Below are 21209 nucleotides of genomic sequence, written 5' to 3'. Positions count from 1 at the left end.
AATATGCATTACACATTCCAATTAATTTCTTTCAAATCTCTTATGAATGATGATTCAGATATTTTACACTTTTTAAGATATATACTTTGATACTAAATATTAATCACATAAATTTGAAACCGCAAAAATATTCTTTATAGTGTATATTTTCAGTTTCAGAGACAAAGTCTAAATTAAAAATAATTAACACAAAATAGATCATGTAGAAGAAAAAATTTGCGAAACTGGAACAATCTCCCGTCGAGAAAATATGATATGCTTGAAAGCGCCTCGGAGCGATGTCTTTTCGCGGCTTATCAGCATCGTCATAACTCAGAAGTACAACTAATAATTAGAAGGCAAATATATTCTGGTGTTTCAGGTGTCAGCGAGCGACTATGAAATACGAGCAGCTGTTAAAGCGGAGCGGCCACACATACAGACACGCGCGCGCGCGACGGCTCCCGTACGTGTGTGTACTCCGGGGCATGTTACATCCGGTCGACGAAAGTAAAGCGCGATGGGATGTGCAAAAGTTCTAAAATCTGAAAAGTGGGACAATCGCTGAAAATATATCTCAAAATTTTCATCACTTCGTTTATGAAATATCCCAGAATATATAAAACGGTATAACGATTCCATTCTGACATATTTCAAAAAAGTATTACATTGAAATTCACGCCCATTCTTCTTTTGTACTTCTACGAACTTTTAAAATATTACGACCGGATTTTGGAAATAAAACATCTTAGATATTCAATTATTCATCTGTAATTCATGATTGGCGATTTCAATCACAATAGTCTAATTAGCGATTCTTTGTTATTCTATAACTCGAGCTTGACGAAAGAAAATTTATCCAATCTCTCGTGAATAAATGATTTTTTTCTTGCGAGAAAGTATGTCGACGCTAGTTATCAAAACTAGATTAGTGCTACAAACTAATGCATATTTATCTTGCTGACTAGTACATTTTTAAGAATTCAGGTCACGATGATTTATGATTGCGCGACTTTTTTGAAGTCAATGCAAAAGGAAACAGAAGTCCGTCATGATGTATGTATGTATGTATGTATGTATGTATGTATATAACACGTTACTTGCGGGTTCTATTAGACTATAGGGGTTAATCACGGTTAATGCTAACCAATCGGTTTTAAGTGGCATCGATGTTCCTATTATGGGAACGTGCGATGGCCCCGTTAGCGCGAGCAGCGAATAAATTCGTGGCGCGCGTTATCGCGCGTGAAAGAACGAATGCCCATTATCACCGTTATCGTCTCTTATGATGTTTTATCGATATTTATATCCGCCGACTGACTCGTAACTGTTGATGATAGGCACCGGACATTTCACGCTCGAGTGGCCGCTCGCTCCAGTGATTTCGCATTAGACACGATGACGTAAAGCTCGCTCGATATTTCCAATTACCTACCCCTAATGTATCCGCTGTGAGAACGCAATATCTTACTAGATAAACTGGAAAGCGAATGACAGCAATATTGAGACGCTTAAGATTGCACGCGGTTTTTATTTAAAGAAGAAAATTGTGAAACTGCTATAGAATGGCATTTAGAAAAAAACCGATCGATTGGATCTTCTTTTTTTAACTCGCATGTATTCTTCGTTCTGTTGCAGTTTTATTAAGAGGATAATACGAACAAAGGCAAGCGATATCCAGACTACGCAAGCGAATTTCCTTCGATAGAGGAAAGAAAAAGTTATAATACTGAAAATGGAACGTTACTTGAAACACGAGTATCTTATAATAACATCGGTATCCTTTTCTCAGGTTTCACGTCCGCGGCGCTACGCTTCATACTGTATTGTTTTATTAAGAATATATAGCAGGGCAAAATATAAAATATCCATGTAAGCAAGGGGTCCTCAAAGCCTCACGAAGGGGAAAAAAGTAGTCGACTGTATTGGTTGAAAAATGAATCGTGACTTTCGACATCAATATCTTCCCTCAGACTTCAGCTTTCCTCGACTCTGCTTTCCCATCATTCTGTAGTTTTATTAAGAATATTGACAAATGAACTGTTTGGGAATTGCCCAAGTCTCAAACGAAGGGAAAAATCGGTAATCAAGCATGCTGCAAATGGACCGTAATATATTTCAGCAGTTTCGACACTGCTTTCCATTGGCTTAGAAGTTTTAAATGTAAAAAAAAAATAATATGCTGCTTTTTCCTTTTCTTTCATTTTATCATTCCGATATTTTGCAATTGTCACAGTTTTATTAAATACGACAAAATGTAAAGTAGTTATCCAAGCGAACAATTTAAAAAGTGAAACACAAAGAGAATGGTGGAAATTTAATTAAATCTTAATGAAATTTTCTCCTTTGTTTTATCCTTAATAAATCTTTTCATCATCTTAGGATTCCACAGCGCTAATATTGTCTTCGTATCGACATTCTTCGAGACATCTTCTGTCAATCGCCAGAAAAATTATACACCCGACGTGCCTTGCGCTGACTCACGGGCCGGATGGAGAAATTACGCGACGGCCTTAATTAATCGGGAGGAATTAAGTCGTTTGTCTCCCGGCGTAATTAACCCACATCCATGTAGTCGTGTTACATGTAGAACCGCGTGCCATTTCACTGTGATTCCTCTCTTCGTTTCACTACTACGTTAGATTGATCGGAAATTTATTACGTATCACTGACATCTCATTCGCCATTAAAAACACAATCGTATATCTAATTAATATTGGAAATATCTAGATATGCAAAGAATTTTATTTTATATTAATTTATATAAAATTACAAAATAGCAAAAACAGACAGATTGAATTTTCAAAGCATTTCCATTATTTATTTAATAAAAACAAAAATAAAAAAAGTAATTTGTTCTCACAAATTTTTTTAATTTTTTTTTTTAATGCAGTATTTTCAATATATTTAATAAATAATAAAAAGTAAAGATATTTCAGCATAGTTAATACAATGATCTTCATTCCAACTATTGTTAGCGTAATTAAGAAGATAATTGTCACCACGCGGAAGTCGACCTTTCCGACGCGGACAAAAAGCGAAATTAATGAAAGCGAATTGAGCGGAGGGGTGGAGATGGGAAGGTGGTGGAAGAGGCCATTAATCACGAATGAACAATTTAATCCCTCGAATGTTAGACATGGTACTGCTGCACTTAATAACAGCGCGTTCCGGCTAGATTTAGAATACTCCGTTTTATATTACCCACATTCCAGCTCTATTTCTCAAAGTCAACGACGGAGTCGCGATGAAAATCCGGACTGGTTTGTATTCCGTTCCATTATTCCGCCCTCATTCGCGTATACGGAATATTCCGAGAATCACGCAATGTGTTATCTATTTAAATAGTCAACCTGTGTAAAGCGATAATTCGAGCATTAAAGAATGAGTAGAATTTTGATTAAAGTTTAATCCTCGAGATGATTTTCACAATAAAGCTTAAAGTGCATTAAAAACAGATATTGCTCTTTCAAATTTTTATTAAGGAATCATTACGATTAGAAATTCAGTGAAAAATTCATAAAAACAAGGCTGCGTCATGTTCAGGACACCATGTAGAAATCCTTTCCTACTCCGTATCTTCGCGATTTACATAGATAACCGCTTTGTGTGCTGTTGCTCGCAGCAGCAGATACATATGTACGATACACAGAGGCGTGCAGCGGTGGAGGAACATAAGGAACGCGAACACGAGACTCCCGACGATCGTGCGACATGGGAAGAACCATAACTCAAATAGAATTCCCTTGCCGCGTTACATCTCCGGCGTTTCTTTCCGCCCATCATTCTTTCGATTTTGCAAGTCCAAGAATCCTATGATGAAATGGCTCGAACTGAAGTGCTCTGGGATATCATATCAATTTTCACTGCAAATGCTTATCGATAAGTTGTCTTAAAACATATAATCGTTCAGATAAAAATCCTGTGACTAATATTAATGTTTCTTAATAAATCCAATTTCTTTTTACAATCTTTTACATTGAAATATAAAATTTTTTAATTCCAAAATTTTAAAGCTTGCAAAAATTTCTGATATTATTATTCATTGAAATATGTGACATTTGTGACATTTGTGACATTTGTGACATAATACTGGATATTGCCAAAAATAATTATTTAATATTTCAAAAGATACATGCGTGACAGCACTATCGAGCGAAAGATCTGGATTAGCGATTAGCGATCGTCCTTTTCGACATTTCGGACTGCAAAATGCGATACAAAAGCGGCGATTAAAACGACAAATGAGCAATTTTGCTTAGTGTACAGGCGCGGTTGTGTTTGCGTAAGAGACACGCATGACTAAGCTGCTCGCGTGCCCGGATGTAACGAGCTTAACCGCGATGACGGGACCCTAAAACTGAGTCGACAATCGCGCGCACGCGGTACACGCGAGGGGAGAACGTTAGACCGTGCCGATAAATTATTCGCCATGTTCGTTGTATATCGCTTTGTAGTCAAGATGCATCCTTATACGTATTTGATTGTCATATAATATTCATAGGATATTCAAAAAGCAATGCAAAATATAATATCGTAAAAAGCAAAATTCAAACCGCTCGTCTTCTTGATTGCATAAAAATATGAAAATTGTGAAAATGTTATCATTACGCAAACATTTATCGCAATTTTCGAAAGCTTGTCTATTTATAGTGCAATTTGTATTATATATTTTGCACGAGCGGATGTTAATTAAATTAATTTATCAATTAGCAGAAAAGTTAAACAATTGAGGCGAATTATCAATCTGACATCACTGATGTTGGAAAAACAAGATTGATTGACCTCGTATCGATAAATATACTTGTAACAAATACTTTGCATGATTAATTTTAATAACACGCTCTTTATTAGAAAAAAATGTCTGTTGTGTTTATTCAGCCGATACCATAAATGCGCAGAATCTGCGTGTTCATTGCGATATAATTAATCCTAGTCTTCGTCTTGTTGCACAATGCATGACGCGCGGTCGTTCCGAGATACTCTGCGCACACGACAGCACACGCTACCCTCGGCTTACGACCGTAGAACAGTTGTTTTATGTCTTTTGAAAAGAATTCTCTACCCTCCAAATACGCTGTGGATTCGGTAGCACCATTTGTGTTCGTAGCACGAAAAGACTGATAAATAAGTCAAATAGGTCGATTAATATTCAAACAGACCTGAGAGGGAGGGAGAGAGCTCGGTATGTTGGAGAAACGTTCTGCTTTCCCCCTTTCGCCCCTCTGCCGTCAATAATGGTAATCCACTGTTCTCGATGGAACTCCGCCGACATTACCCTCTCTTGTGTGATGCGCAGAAGATAGGCACTTTGGAATTATCGAAGAAGGGATCGCGAGGTTCACCTCGACCCGAACGAGCGCAATCTGAGGCGCTCAAAATATATTAACGTCTCTCCTTCTCTCTCTGTCTCTCTCTCTCTCTCACTCAGCGTTAGAGACAGATGAAAATGTTCTCGCATGCTTAATGTCAATTTATGATTAGAAAAATAAATGACAAACAATGCTTCCTATTTATTTACTTTCAATTTTAATTTGGTTAAGCTTCTTAGAATTCATAAACGCGAAATATAAAGTCTCTCTCTTTAAAAAAACTAGGTTTTATTAAGAAAAATGTAAAAGTGAAAGATTTAAGAAAATATTTTTGCTGGGAAAGGTGAAATTAATTTTTAGTAAAACGCTGCAAAACTGCTGCTACAAATCGATTGCGTACAATTAAAGAGAGATTATATTTTATTCAATAATTTCGTCGCGTAACTGTTCTTAAATGTAGGATAACACGGTTAATGTCGCATTTGAGATCACTTTAAGACGCTACGCCGATGGTGAAGTAATTGTATTCTATTATTGCATCAAACATCCCGTCAACGAAGCATTATTTTATCTACGTTCGCAAACGAGAGCTTAGGAAAAGGAACAGCTGCCAATGGCAGAAAAGGAGAAACGATGAAGAAAAAAAGAAGTGCGGGACTGGAAGCAAGTGGCGTTTTAATTACAACGGACGCTTAATTACTGCGATCGCTCATCATGAACCCTTCTCCTCGAGAAATTCGCGTATTATTCGTGCCTCCGGCTTGAAGGGAATCGCCGACTTCCCTGCGGACACCCTTGACACCCTCGGAAACTCCTCGCCATTTCCCCCAATCCCCTAGTGCTTCAACCTCTTACTTTACCCTCGGCTCAAACAGCACACAGAGAAGCGCACCAATACTCCCCTTTCGCGGGATCGCAATCGTTCTCGGTGGATTTCATTCTTTCGAAATCTCATGCTCTCAATAATCGCCCCTCCACCCCTTTATACCCGTCGCAGCGTAACGTTTCATCCCTTCGCGATTGCTGGTGTGTGTTTTTCGACGAATGGCAAAAGAGATGAAATGTAGTTTCGACTTCGGACAGTAATCGGAAAAACAGAAGTTTGTTTCGGAATGTGTTGCGCAAAAAGATACGAATGATAGCAGCATGTTTCAGATAAACAGCAAGAACATATGTCTATATAAATACATGTATAAAAGAAAGAAAGAAAGATTTTTTACCATACATTAATGTTTATCATTACGATATGCAAATTTGAAATGTTACATTAATAAACGCATAAATAAAAATAAGACATTCCTATCAAGTTTTATGTATCAGCGATGTGCGAGAAATAAACGAATAAAAACTAAATATAATGCGCACGAAAAGACAGTCGCAAATTTCAAGCTTGCCTTGTGGTATGTGCAGATATCTGAAACCATTTCTGAACAAGTGCCTTTGTAAGCAGAATGGCACTCCGAGACTCTCTCTTTCGCCCTCATCTTTCCGTCTCACTTTGCTCTTTCCTCTCCCTCTATCGTGTCTTCTAACCAACCCCTGCGTTTGTGTGCGAACCGCTGCGCTCGAGTATGCATACGCCGAGGGTCTTGCCCCGAGGGTGTGGCACTTTTCAACGCGTCGCGACATTTGTTTTTTCCGCGTGCTTACCTCCGCACAGCTAAGAATACCGGATGTCCCAATTATCAACACATCTTGCCCTGCTCCCCAAATTATATGGCTCTACTTTTGAAGATTATACGCTCAAAGTTACGATATTCGTAGCTTTTCTTTTAAAATAAAACGAATAAGTTAATAAATGCGAGATTTAACAATTTACTTGTATTGTTAGAATTAAAAAATTTTACAACGACGAAAATTATTTCTACTAATGTAGTCTTTAGAAACTACCGTTCCAAAAAACCATTATCAAGTGTGACTATTATTCTTCTCGGTTAATTCTTTATAAATTTATAAATTTCTCACTCCGAATTTTTGCCGAGAATTTTCCCTATAAAATTAAATGTTTCGGGCAATATGCACTATTCCCGAGCCATCCTATAAATATCGCCGGAGACTATCGGAGAGAGTCGACAAATTTATCCGAAAATGGAAAGTTACAATGAGGTAGATGTGTTTGAAATATCGAACGTGAATACCCACGTCTGCCGCTGATATCGTCGGGCTAGCTGATGGAAGTTGCGGCTTTGCGGTGCGACGAGGGCGAAATCGCGTCGAACAGCCATAAAACTGATCGTGAACGGAATATCGTATATCGAAAATTGAGAATCGATACATCGATGCTGCAGATAGAGAGTAGATAATAATATCGAAGTTCCTATCGCCGCTTCCATCTTTAACTATCTCCTTAATCGTCATTTAATAGCAGATTGTATCGTAGCGAAATAGTGAATCATATTTGTTAAGCGTTGAGAAAATAATAAAATTGATAATAGATGAAGCGCTTAAGACTAAAAGATATAATGACCAATTACACAAAAGTAAAAAAATATATTACATCGTTAAAAATATTAAGAAATAAGTATGATTCAATCTACATTATTGCTTTACTACTTTAGATCATAGAATAAAATAAATATCTCTATTTCTATTCGCTGCGTGTTATTTTTGCCGGTAAATTTGGTATATTGAATTCAATACCTATGATTTTGATACGTGTAATTATAACTGTGACAAAAAGAATGTCGATTCAAAGAGCAGTGGTTTTTCGCTCGCGTTATCGCACAAGCGTGAAAAGGGCGAGAACGTCGACCGAGAAAAAGAGCTAACGGCATTCGCCGCGTCGCGACTATGAAAGATCTTTTTAGGACGTCGTTCGGATGAAAGCGCATTTCTCCCTTTCCCTTCTATCTCTCTCTCTCTCTCTCTCTCTCTCTCTCTCTCTCTCTCTCTCTCTCTCTCTCTCTCTCTTTCTCTTTCGCCGCCATGCTTTACAACTCGCGCCGTAATTCTAAAACGGCGTCAGGTGGACGTTTCTTCCGGCGTGCGCGAAGTAAATTTTAAAACCACTGCCGCGGCGGATGGTGGCACAGCTAAAAAAAAAAGAATATCATCCACTAAGTGGAGATAATGTCCACCACAATGAGAAGAACCGTGTTTTTAAAATCCTGTTCATGGTTTTCGAATTTCACGGTGTGTACTAACATAAGTCTCTTAAGAGAATATGTATGCCGGCAAACATCCCAAAGTAATAATGAATGTTTTCTCGTATTGTGTTAGAGAAGAAAAATACGAAGAAACATATGAGAAAGCTACTTAAATAAAATTTCAAGAGTAAATTTGAAAAGTTGTTTAAGTTATACATACACGCGCTGCTTAAAATAAAATATAAATGTGGAAATAGTTTTAATTGTGACAAATATCAAAGTTATCTGATATATAAAACAAAAATAAAATATACAAACAAATTGTTAAAATATCAGCTTTTTCACTTGATCAGTGTTTGAAAATTGAGAGACGAAAAAGCTTCGGAAAGAGAATTGTCCATCATTGTCAAATCTTTTATTACAAACGGTAATTCAAAAAGAATGTATAAAACTCGAAATTGACATTTTTCAAGCCTAAACTCAATTGCACCCTGTTGCAACAATTTTGTTATTTCATTGCATTGTATCGCTCGCTTTTGTCGCTGCCGCGTACACAAAACGAGAAACAGAAAAAATCCGCGCCGAGGGATCACTTTTGAAGAATCATTTTTGTGCAGCGAAAAAAAAAAAAAAAATATAGAGGAAGCGCAGCGAAACGATTTTGCAATTCATCCTCGTTATTTATCCCCAAACGATCGCGTTCTCTCCGATGATCGCGATTGGCCAATTGCCAATCCTACTTTTGACGGCGTCTCACATGCCGATGTCCACAACCGGTAAGACAGTCAACCATAACGAGCAGGAAGCAGTGACGACATGCAGCGGCGGAAGGGGGTTATTAAAGGGAGGAGTACAAGGGGGGTAAAGATGCGCGAGCGGAGGGCGAGGGAAAAGGACGAAAACGGAACGCGGAGCACAGCGCACCACCACGGGCGAAATCCGACGAGCTACCCTCGTCGGCGCTCGTGTTTGTCCGTGTATTCATCCGTGTACTCCCGGGGGCGGAGACCGCAGAGTATTGATTTCACCCCCCATCCCTCCATCCTACGTCGCCACCCTCTCTCGCCCTGTATCCCGGCCGTTTGCACCCCCGTTGCCGCTCCTACAACATTTCCCCACCGACACACAGTTGTATCCCTCTCCCTCTCGCTTTCTCTCTCTATCTTTCGCTCTCTCTACCACCCCAATTTCACTCGAACTGCTGGTGATAGCGACGCTACCGGCCAGGGCTGGGTCTAGGAGCCGCGGAATTCGTTTCGACATCGCACATTTCCAAAGAAATAAACAAATAACCATTGAGAAGAGATAATTGCGCCAATATACAAATCACATCATCTTAAATTTAATTTTTCGATAAAAAAACGAAAATCGCTCATGAGAAATTAAACAAGCAACATTGTGCTTACAGTATGAAAAATTAAGAAAAAATACATTTGTCACTTTTGTAGTTCAAAAAATTACGTTTCTATAATAAGACATTTTTCAATAATCTATGAAGAAAATTGCAAATACTTTTTAATAAATATCGCTAATAGATAAAAAAGCAGTATTGCTAATTTAATTAGAGAAAGATCATTCTTAATTTTTACTCGTTATTTTTACACGTTCTATATTTTATTATTTCCTCAATTATTCGTTACTTGCGAAAAGTATAATTGCAAACGCTAAGAAAAGCCGAATTTTTAGAAAAGAAAAATAATCCTGGATTGTTCACGAACAAAAATTGTTTCTAAATAGACAATTTAAATATATATTATTAATTTTATATATATATATATATATATATATATATATATATATATATATATAGAGAGAGAGAGAGAGAGAGAGAGAGGGAGAAAGAGAGAGATATTCAAGTGAAATTCACTGATTCATTTTTCAAGACTCGTGCCAAAATTGAAAGAGAAAAAAATTGCTGAAAGATTTATTAAACTTTTTAGATTCTTTTTTCATTTTAAAATTTCAAATGTTATTTTATTATATATTTATATCTGAGAAGAATATGCAGTAAGGTATAGAATAAGGTATTAATTAAAAGTTCCTAACTACATAATACTTGGAGAATGCAAGTTTTGCTTTATATTCTTCAAGATTAACAAATGAGACTAACAGAAACAGAGTTCTTGAGTGATGCAATTTGCTTGCCAGGGGCGACGGAAAATTCACAACCAGCTCTGGCGCACCAACACCGATATAGATCCCGGCAGCACGCTTCTAGGGGCTCGTCGACCATCACAAACGAAACCTTGCCCGACCGTTCGTCGACGAATCAACCTGGTGGGCCAACCCCGTGAAAGCTGTGCAAAGCTGAGAGAGAACGAGAGAGAGCGAGAGAAAGAGAGGTTTCGAGAAGAGTGGAAAAGAGGGTGCAGGGGTGGCTTCGGGGAAATTCGCGCAGTGGAAAAGGCGAAAGCGCGGACACGAAGATGGCACTGTGCAGCCTGCATCGACGTCGCGACGCTCGCTTAGGTGGGGATGGCGCAGTAGAAGGGTTAAATGTGGGAGGGTGACAGCGTGCGGGAAATGGGTGTGTATCACGAAGTAAATTTTGGGGCAAAAATGTGTTCCGGAAAGAATGTAATCTGTTTATTCCGCTGTCGCTTTTGCGGCGTTGATATGCGAAGAGACTGTACGCAGCGAAAGAGAGATAGGGGTGGAGGGAGGGGGGGGGGGAGGATTGAGAAAGAGAGACGGAGAGATATGGTTGACGTCCGCTAACTGGTTTCATTTAATTGGAAACCGTCCGTCCGATATTTGTAAGTAGTTATAAACACGAGACGGTGAATAATGCGGCGCGCGGAATGAACACACATTTGTAATGTATAGAGAGCGTATGACACGTCGGCAAAAACCAATAACTCAATTGACCCGAAAGTTTACGACAATTAAAACTTGCGATTGATCACTTTGCCCTTTATCGGCACGCTTTTCATGATGTGACTAGTGAAAACATCAAACAATATAATTTTTAACGGCGTGCCGAATTAACATAAAAATAATGGAACTTTTAATTAAGCGTGCATACCATCGCAGTAAACAGTTTAAGCTTTTGATTTAACAAGTTTTGCAGTACACTTTCACGGATTAAAATAAATTTGCCTTGCTAATTTATATAAGCCGAGCGGTAGGACAAAGGCAACGTCTGAATGTAAACTAATGTACATAAAATACTGCACATATTTTTCAAAGTATTTGTTTATTTCACTTGTAATGACTTTAGCGGTCTAACCGCGATATTATTATATGACACGTATCGAGTAAATGTTTTAATTTATTGAAACATTTGGAAAAGCAAAATGAAAATTCTTTAAACGTTTAATATAACAAATCATGTGAAGAATAAATAGAGCAATAATAATCGTGGCAAAATTTTATTGATCTCAACCGCTTAAAATGTCGTTCGAGCAGCATTGGATACCGCTATATGTATCGAAGAATCACAAATTTGAGAACCTCTGCTCAATACTAGGGATATAACGGATTATTCCCCTCGGTGCACAGAGCATTCGACGATGCCACTTTGCTCAAGCTACCATGCCATGTCCCTCGGCTCTCGCCCAGCCCCCGTACCCATTCCGACATCGATGAGCGTCAATTTCGAGTCGACGCGAGGGCGCGATCAAAAATATTTATCAAACGACGCGTCAAACGGACTCTTGTCCCCGTATTAATCCGCTCGTTTATTGCGGTCCGCGATTAACCGCGCATTATTAAAATCTATCAACAGGGGATTAAACGATGCCGCTGTAACGGGCGCCATAATTTTTTTAATAATCTTAATAAATCTAATAATCTAAATTTACCTTCTTCATATGCTTCTCAAAATCGTTGAATTAAGAACGCGAATAAACTATTTAAAGTCAAATTTGACAACTGACAGTTGTTAAAATTAAAAAAAAGAAATATTTAAAAGATAATTTGATAATTAATAATTAAAAGATAATTTGATAATATCATTAAATATTGAAAGTTAAGAATAGAAAACAGTAAATTAAAGATTGATAAAACACATTTAAAGTGACATTTTGAGAAATCGCGACAATATTAAAACCATGAGATTGGAGCTTAATCGAGAACAGTGCACTGTGAGGCATCGTTTGTTGTATGTGAATATACGTTTGTTAAATATTACCTCTCGGACGATCGTGTGCCGATATATCATTAATAATACCGCGGCAAATCATAGCGTGCAAAAGTAATGACACCGCTGTTACAGGACGAGAGCATTCGTATCGATGTCACTCGCCGAACCGGGCGGCGAATAATAGATGACGCGAGTCAATTGGCTGTGTATCAACGTGTCAGTATACTTTCAAAATGACTTCGATAAAGCAACTGCCGTGAACCGTGAGTAGCGACGAGAAGAGTCAAGCGAAAATACTCGCGCGGTAATCATCATACAAAGAGTAAAAGTGGTTGGAGTCAATTTCTGTTTTCATTGAACTTTGCACTTTCAGTGCAATGCACACAACAATGTGCCGCGCAACATTATAGCAGCAATATTTTATGTGATTTATGTAAAGTTGATTTGGAAAATTTACATCATTTTGTTAAAAAGTTATAGAGTGCATAGTTTGTACATATAAATTAACATAAGCGCAGCGAAGAAAAAACGTTAAAAAATTTATCAATTTACCGAGTCATAAAATAAGCACATTAAACATAAAACTCTGTAAGTATTTTATATAAAATTGATCATTATTTTTGCGCAGCAACTCAATATTACAATTTGGTAAAACCTCTCCTGTTTTTTGTCTCCAACAAATTGATATTCATGATCGAGCCTTCAGTGTATTCGCGAGTTCACGATTTTGTTGCAACGCAGTTAATTCTTTTTCCACGACATTACGCGAAAACCTCTTTACAATGTACGGAATCTCCATTAGATTTAACCGAAACATTCAACAGTTAACACATCGTGTACATTCGAGTGTTGTAGAGTTTTCCGCCGTGCGTTCACATACGCGCGCGCTTTCCCAATTTTGTTGCAGCCAAGCCGAGTCGTGAGCGCATCCGCGACACGTACGCGAGTTGATTGACGCGCGAATACGTGTCCGGCGTTACACGGCTCGCGAACAAGGTTGCGAACGAGCACGTACAAACGCGACGACGATGACAACGACGACGGGTCTCGATGTATGCCAAGGCGAGAGAGACACCGAGGGTCTCTGGAAAAAGTGTGGATTTCACGACTTGCGTGTATACACACTGTGCCGTGTACGCGCTACATTGCAATTCCAATGACATTTATCGCGGAATATAAAGTGAACAATATTTTTTTGCAAACGTTACTCAATAATTTGGTTTCAATATCTTATTAAAATCGCAAATATCATTCTAAAAAATATTTAAATTTAAGTATAAATAGTAAGATATTTTATTATTCGGTCGCGTGCGTTAAAAGATAAACCATAAAACGCAGTATACACGGCGTAAATTTGCGCAACAGGCATATGACAAGTTAAAGCAAGAGTCCAACAATTCGAGCGACAGAAAAAAAAAATTCGTCGTCATCGAGCTTGTGCATCCACAGCAAGAAGACTCACCCCCGCTCGTCACGTTCGGCCAACCGTAAAATGCGATAACGTTATAGAGCTCTTCGAGGGGAAATAATGCACAACTTTTGATGGCTGCGGATCGAAGGAACGTGGCGCGCGCAACGAGATTTATTTATGGCGCTCGCCCGTATCTCTCAAACGATATTTTTCGCTTTGCGTTTTATTTTTAGATATACATATGCACGAGTTGCGACATTCCGCGATAGAAACCAAACCTCGTATTTTACAATAATGTTCCCGTCGTGTTCAAATAGCGAATTTATTTATTTAAATGTCACGGCGATAGTCTTCTTCGACGTAGAATGCAAATAAATACATAAAAACATCGAAATCATATCAACTCTTCAAAGTTTCCAACATAGAAAGAAATGTGAAAAATAGAAAAATGTCGCAGTAATCTCCGCAATTTCATCACTGTTTCTATTTCAATTTTCAAGCAGAGAAAAGAATTCCTTTAACTACGATTTGAATTATCATTAAATATTTTTATCTAATAAAAAAATAAATATTGACACAAAAGATATTAAGTTTTGAATTATTTTACGTAATTGGTTGTTCATTTTCTTAGCTAGATATATTCGAAATTTTTCTTAGAATTTTTTGGTAGCTCAGACTTATCCTAAAGTTATCTCAAAGGTTATCGTAGTCTTGCTATAATTTTTTGCCTGTTTCAGATAAACTTTTTTTCCTAACACGTAACGAGATGTAGTGGAGGACGTGTGCACGCGAATGCGTTATGCGAAACTATCGTTCAGTCGTGGTCCGCTCACGATCTATGCATATGAACTTACGTAATTGATTCCGTGCCGGCTCTCACCACGGCGCGAGCGAGTAAGGTGCGTACGAGCGTTACGCGTCGTCGCCGACGAGGCAAAGATATCGATCGGAGGAGGGGTCGCCTCAACTGGTAGTTAACGAGCTGCCGGAAATCAACATTACATATCCGGTTGTAATGCGGTCACAAGAGAGGAAGAAAATTCACCCGTTTCTCCGGTTAATGTATTTCGCATTTCTTGCACGAAGAAAGAGTCGGCGCAATTTTATTTGCTTTATCGTTTCAAACGAGAAAGAAGACTCAAATACAAATATCTTTCCCTCTTTTGAAAAACGAAATTTTATCAACAGGCATCGCACAGTTCCAACATCAATGCATAATTATATAATGTTTTCCCCTGCGAAATTTAGTGAGAGATTATTTGTCGCAAAATGCAATTGAATATGTAGCAAATTTACTTCTGTCAATCTAATTTGAATTTAAAGCCTTATCGCTAGCTTATGAAATGTTAAAATTTGATAGTTTCAAAATATGTTCCTTTTCCTCCGTGTAAAAAAAAGATTTATTCGAAATTTCGCAAGAAACAACATTATGTGTTTGTCGCGAACGTTAATAAGGCAACATTAATCGCCGGATATAATCGACGATACGAAGTATAGCAACTTGTTCGGTTTCACTTACCTTTGGTTCCGTCTTTATTTTCTTCGCAGGCGGAGGACTCGCGGCAGTGTCCATGGCCTCCTCGGCAGGCGTCGTAAGCGGTGGGCCCGGCACCGCGGCGACCTTGGTCTGTTCGGGCTTGGCCGCCGCGCCGGCCGCCGTAGCGCTCGCCGGACTCGGCGGCGGACAAGGCGCCGCCGCGCTAGTCGCAGGCGGCCCGGGGCCCTGTGATACGGAGAAACCTGTCCTTGAGCTGGGCGGTGGTCCCTGGGTCTGTTGTGGCGCCGTGGCGGCCGGCGTCGGCCCCTGAGACTGGGTCGCGCCGCCAGCGGAATTTTGGCTCTGCGGTGCCGGTCGCGCGGTGCCGTTCATCTCCGGTTTGGTCTGCTGTGGTGTGTGATTGCTCTGTGGCTTCTCGTGCTTGTCGCGCGCCTTATCGCGCCGATGGCCGCTTGAACCACGCTTGGAACCGGCCGTGGACGAAGGCGCGGCACCGGTGCCGCCGGCCGACGCCGGTGAGTGACTCGGTTTCGATTTATTCGACGAGGACGATTGGCCGCCGCCGGCTCCACCGCATTCCGAGTTCTGTGAGTTCTGCGCGACCGCGGCCGACGCGGACGTTGAGCCGGCTGCGGAGGATGAGGAAGTCGAGGAGGCGGCGGTGCCGTTGTTGGAGTCCTGCGACGAGGCGGTGCCGTTGATCTCGTTCGATTTGACGATCTCGTGTTTGGCCTCGCTTGTCTTGGTGCCGGGCTTCGTACGCTTGATCTTCATCTTGAGGCCCTTGTCGACGGTGGCCGAGTGTTCTACGGCCATCTTGCCGGGATTACCGGCGTTACCGTGGACGGCGTTGACGCCGCTCACGTTCACGCCCGACGCTTGTTTGTTACCGGGACCGGTGACCACAGTTGCGGTGCCGTTCGCGTTACCGGCGCCGTTCGTATTGCCGGCGCCGTTCGCGCCGCCGCTGCCGCTCCCGGGACTATTGGAGAGCGCCGACGACGAGTTTACGCCGCAAGAGGACGACGATGACGACGATGACGAGGACGATGAGGAGGACGACGACAACGACGACGATGACGAGGTGGATGACGACGATTGACTACCGGCGTTCGTGCCAGCCGACGGGACGGATGAGGACGAGGAATTGGAAGAGTTGAGGCCGCTCGTTGAGTTCTGTAACTGATGATGATTCGCGTTATTCGGTGCCGATGCTGCCGAGGCAGGCGTAGAAGCCATGCCTGTCCCCGAGCTCAATTTCTCGTCCCTCGTCTTCTCAATGTCCGCATCAAGATCGATTATCAGGTCACCTATGCCGATGTCCCATTCGTTGTCGTCGTACTCGAAGTTATTGGTCGCATTCGTCGCGGCCGGATCCAGTTCACCGGCGTTAGCAGCCACTGTGCTTGCTTTATTAGGCTCACGCTGCTGGCCGGACGATGACGATGACGACGACGACGACGACGACGACGACGTGGATGACTTGTCCCGACCCTGATGATGGTGATGATGGTGGTGATGATGGTGATGATGGTGATGATGGTGGTGACGATGATCGCGGTGTTCCCTGCCGACCAGCGCTCTCTCCTGCCTCCTCGATTGACCGCCGCTGCCGGTGTTGCCGCTGCCTAAACCGTTGTTGCTTCCGCTGCTCCCGCAGTTGAGGCCGTTGTTACCGTTATTGGCGTTGCCGTTACCGCCGCTGCTATTACTATTACTACTGTTACTGCTGCTACCACCACCACCGACGCACGGAGATGGTCCTTTGCGGTTTACGTTAGGGAGGCGACCGCCTAGTGGCGTGGTCGCCATGCCCTTGGAAACGTTTCCCCGGCGCCCGCCAGCCTGGTCACCGACTGCCCGCCTTTTCTCACTTTCGATCCTAAGTAGCAGTGGCAGCGCGCGCGATTACACGCGTTATCATTACCCCGACCACCGCCCGCGAGACGCGCCTCGTCCATCGAACACATCACTCACTTTCTCGCGGCTACTCTCAACGTAATTCGCGAATATATATCCTGGCTGTATCTCGTTTTCTCCCTTACTTCCCCCCTCTCTTTCTCTCTCTCTCTTTCTCTCTCTCGCTCTCCTTCTCTCTTCCGTGCCGTCTTCTTCTCTTATCGCGTGTACGAGCTTATCCACCTTAATTCCTCTTCAGCACTCTTACCCCCGTCGTTAATTCTTACTCGCGGAGCCGGGACGAGTAGCTGCTCGATATATCTCTCACCACTCTTCACCGACAACACACTGACATCCCCGACACGACACCACGATCACTAACAACACTGCCCCTCCGTTTCGACGCGATCACGAACACACCACCCGACACCACTCGTGATTACTTCCAACGTCGTAGGAAATCTCGGCGACCATCCGCGCTCTCGGAAATCCTGAGATCCGAGGATGGTAGCGAGGTGACGTCGCCGGCCAAGCTCCTCTCTCTTTCTCTCTCTCTCTCTCTCTCTCTCTCTCTCTCTCTCTCTCTCTCTCTCTCTCTCTCTCTCTCTCTCTCTCTCTCTCTCTCTCTCTCTCTCTCTCTCCTCTTGTGTCTCCCGCGTGTCGCGAGTTAAGCCATGTCCTCTGAAATGATCCTCCCGAGCGGCGTCAGCCTAGCGTGCGGTTCTTCTCTTCGTTCTTCCGATAGAACCGCGCCTCGGCTAGTCGACGTGCTTCCGATCTGTAACACGCAAGTTAGATTCTCGTCAGATCGACGTGAAGTGTGTAACGATTACTTTAACATTTAGTGAATCAGCCCGCGATTATCACGTCTCCGTACATGTCTGATTATTTATTCGTCTTATAACTTTATTATACCGTTTGCAATTTTATTCAATTTTACAAAATTGTATTTTATCTTTATATTTATTAAAGTTTATCAATATTATACAGGAAGTTGACTACTTTATCGTATTTACTCCGAAAAATTATGTTCATTAATTAAACATACCACTATCTATCTCTATTTTTATCTTGACTTGATAGAAATTTGACGGATAGTTACTGTAAGATGTGGCAACAGATGTCATGAGATGGAGCAAACTTAGCGAGGCAACACAATCTGTTTCGTTTTCTTTGCAAAACAACGCCAAGATGCGCCTTGTCGGCGCATTCTTAGGTTGATAGACGTGCCACTTGCCGTGCATTGCATGCAGTGCATTCCAGCGGCACAATTATTGTTTCAGAAAGAAACGAGAGACAACTGTTACTTCGCTACGGTAATATGCTATCTTACGGTACAAGTGCATCGTTGCAAAGTATTTTTTTATTTTGCTAAATCTACACATCTTCGTTCACAAAAGTTACAAATAAAGCTACTAATATATTTTAATGTAATACAAATTTAATTGAAAAAATTGCAAAAAAAAAATAAAAAACTGAGATATTTATTTATTGGAAAATTTAATAAATACAATAAATTAAAATATAAATAATATTTTTCTTGAAACTAAAACGAAGTTCTGTATTAAAAATGACTAAATATAGGATATGCTTTACTAATTAATAATAGACAATTAAAATTTTATGTTTTCCAAAAATGTAACTTTTTGGAGCAACTTTAACGAGGAAATGCTTGTTTCAGAAGTGAGTTTGTTAAGTTGGCGAGTGCAATTAATTTGGTATCGCGGTCAACCTTTTCGAAAGCCTTCACTTTGTCACATTGCTTTCATAAACGATGCTTGATAGGGAATAAGTCTTCGGGGACACTTGGTCGATGGCCAACAACCAACGGACCCGTGCGCGTCGTCTACCGACGTTCTCTTGGGAAAGCACAAGAACGTGTCCTGAGCCGGCGTAAATCGAGTTGTTAGCTTCGATATAACATGTTTAGAAACCACTCCTGTATATCGCCCAAAGACGCTCACTGGCCGCGGAACGTATATATATACGTATATATGTCTGAAAAACTTTTGTTGCGACTGCAAGGCTGCATCAAGGGACGTGGCCATGTCTCGCGCCAAATTACGTGCAGCAAGCGAATCATGTATAGTCACTCATCCTCTTACAAGTTTGCGCGCCGGCCGGCAACGCTTGTTTCGTGTTTTATATCGAAAAAATTAATTTAATTTTCGTAATTAAGACATATCTCAAGTCACAAATCACTCACGCAAAATAAGTGAATTTTGTCGGAAATAACTTTCAAATGCAATTTGTTTTTTGTTGCAACTTTTCTGTGCAAAGATGTCAACATTTATCCCGATCCCGATCTAGACTGAAGCCGACTAATGATACAGCTAGTTGGCGACCGACATTGAACATGACCTACCTCCTACTACTACTGATCAGCTGATCGCAGTAATGTAATAGTTTATGTAACATTACGCGTAATCGCGCGTGTTGCGTCCATTCAGTAAATGGTGCGCTGAATTTTTAAGCGATTTTTAAAACTCGGCGAAAAATTAACACAGCAACATACGAAAACGAATCTTTTGTACGCAAATGCCTACGTCCAATTCTGATACGACATTCTTATTTTTACACCGAGCGAAGGAGGTGCCTAAAGCACACATTTATTCTGGTCCTCAGAAAAAAAAAAAAAAGGAAATTTCCGTCCGATGTAACAAACTAAAAACTTTTTATTTACAAGATATAAATAGCGCTTAATTTTTAAGCTATTTATCTTTTATTTCTGCAAAGTGTGTGAGCAGTATAAGGGTTTAGAAACCGTTCTATCCGCCCACCTCTTCTCGATCGTTCGGCTTTCACCCCAAGCGCGCAACGTGCAATCTTCTCATTTCGCCAGGATTCTCCTCTCTCTCTCTTTCTCCTTCCATGTATCGCACCTACAAATTGGTATTCCCACTTAGAGAGGAATTCGTGTCAGGAAACGATTAATTTTACCGACGGTATTTTGGCCGCGATCCAACCGCCTCGCGTCAGTACGACTAGCGCGAGAAAGAAGAACGAGAACGAAGAGAGAAGGAGATATGTAGATGGATCTCCCAACAGAGAGTAGAATTTATTTCGTGTTCTCTAAAATCGAATCCTCTCGGAACGGTATATCTGATACATTATTGTACGTGATAATGAATGGTCGGTGCAGAAAATAAAAGAATAATAGATGACAAAATATTGCACCAAACGGATTAGTCTGAAATTAAAATAATTTATAGCTTCATAAATGTATAAACAAGTTTCATAAATGTATAAATTATTTATATCTTGACATAATATCAAATTGATATTCAATTATGCGTACAAAAAAATGTTAAACAGCAACAGTTATTTATCACCAAAGATAAATGATCGTGCAGCAGCTCTTAGAAGAATTATATTAACATAAATTGCACTAAAAAAGATTAGTGATTTTTTCTGTTTTGATATAGTTTTGTTTACTTAAATTTGATGTGATTAAACTATCTTTATAAAAAGTTTCGAAATTTCTTCCGGATTTATATTCTGAAATCAAGCAACGCGTCAAAGTACTTGTATAAATTTTAACACAACTGTTCGTTGAGCAAAGTAAAATATATATCGTACTTAATATTTTTAGATTAGTTCTATTCGCGCAGAAAGGCGCAAAAATAAGGTAATATATATCCGAGAGTTAATCGGAAGTCGCGAAATCGCACGATCGTAGCGAAGCCGGAAACTCGCCCCGGTCTTAAATTACACCATTCCTAGCATTAAGTTACAAGTTAATCGCGTGACTTGAACGAGTTTTGCGACGAAAATAATATCCGGTGGCATTTATGCCGCGTGAGATAAAGACGAGTTGTTAAGGCGGGGTACACCGAGGGTATCGCGCATAACGTTCGTTTTCGCCGTTCGTTGCCGCTCTCGTAACAATTCCATGAATAGAGAGCTGGACGAGATTCCTGGGAGAACAATTGGTGAGCCC

At 40.5% G+C, this 21209-nt stretch overlaps 1 protein-coding gene across 5 annotated transcripts in view; it reads right to left on the bottom strand.

The window, feature by feature from the left end:
• LOC105679791 (zinc finger protein 608-like) overlaps positions 1–21209 on the bottom strand; it is a 138025-nt gene that overhangs the window by 43220 nt on the left and 73596 nt on the right. For all 5 annotated transcript variants that reach the window (XM_012380044.2, XM_067361117.1, XM_067361116.1 and 2 more), the window contains one exon: positions 15392–18047. In XM_012380044.2, coding sequence (XP_012235467.1) covers positions 15392–17182 — 1791 coding nt within the window. In that variant the 5' untranslated portion in view covers positions 17183–18047. The remainder of the gene's footprint in view (positions 1–15391; positions 18048–21209) is intronic.

Source organism: Linepithema humile, chromosome 1 (assembly GCF_040581485.1).
Source record: "Linepithema humile isolate Giens D197 chromosome 1, Lhum_UNIL_v1.0, whole genome shotgun sequence".
Lineage (NCBI taxonomy): Eukaryota > Metazoa > Arthropoda > Insecta > Hymenoptera > Formicidae > Linepithema > Linepithema humile.
This window is presented reverse-complemented; position numbering and strand designations above follow the sequence as displayed.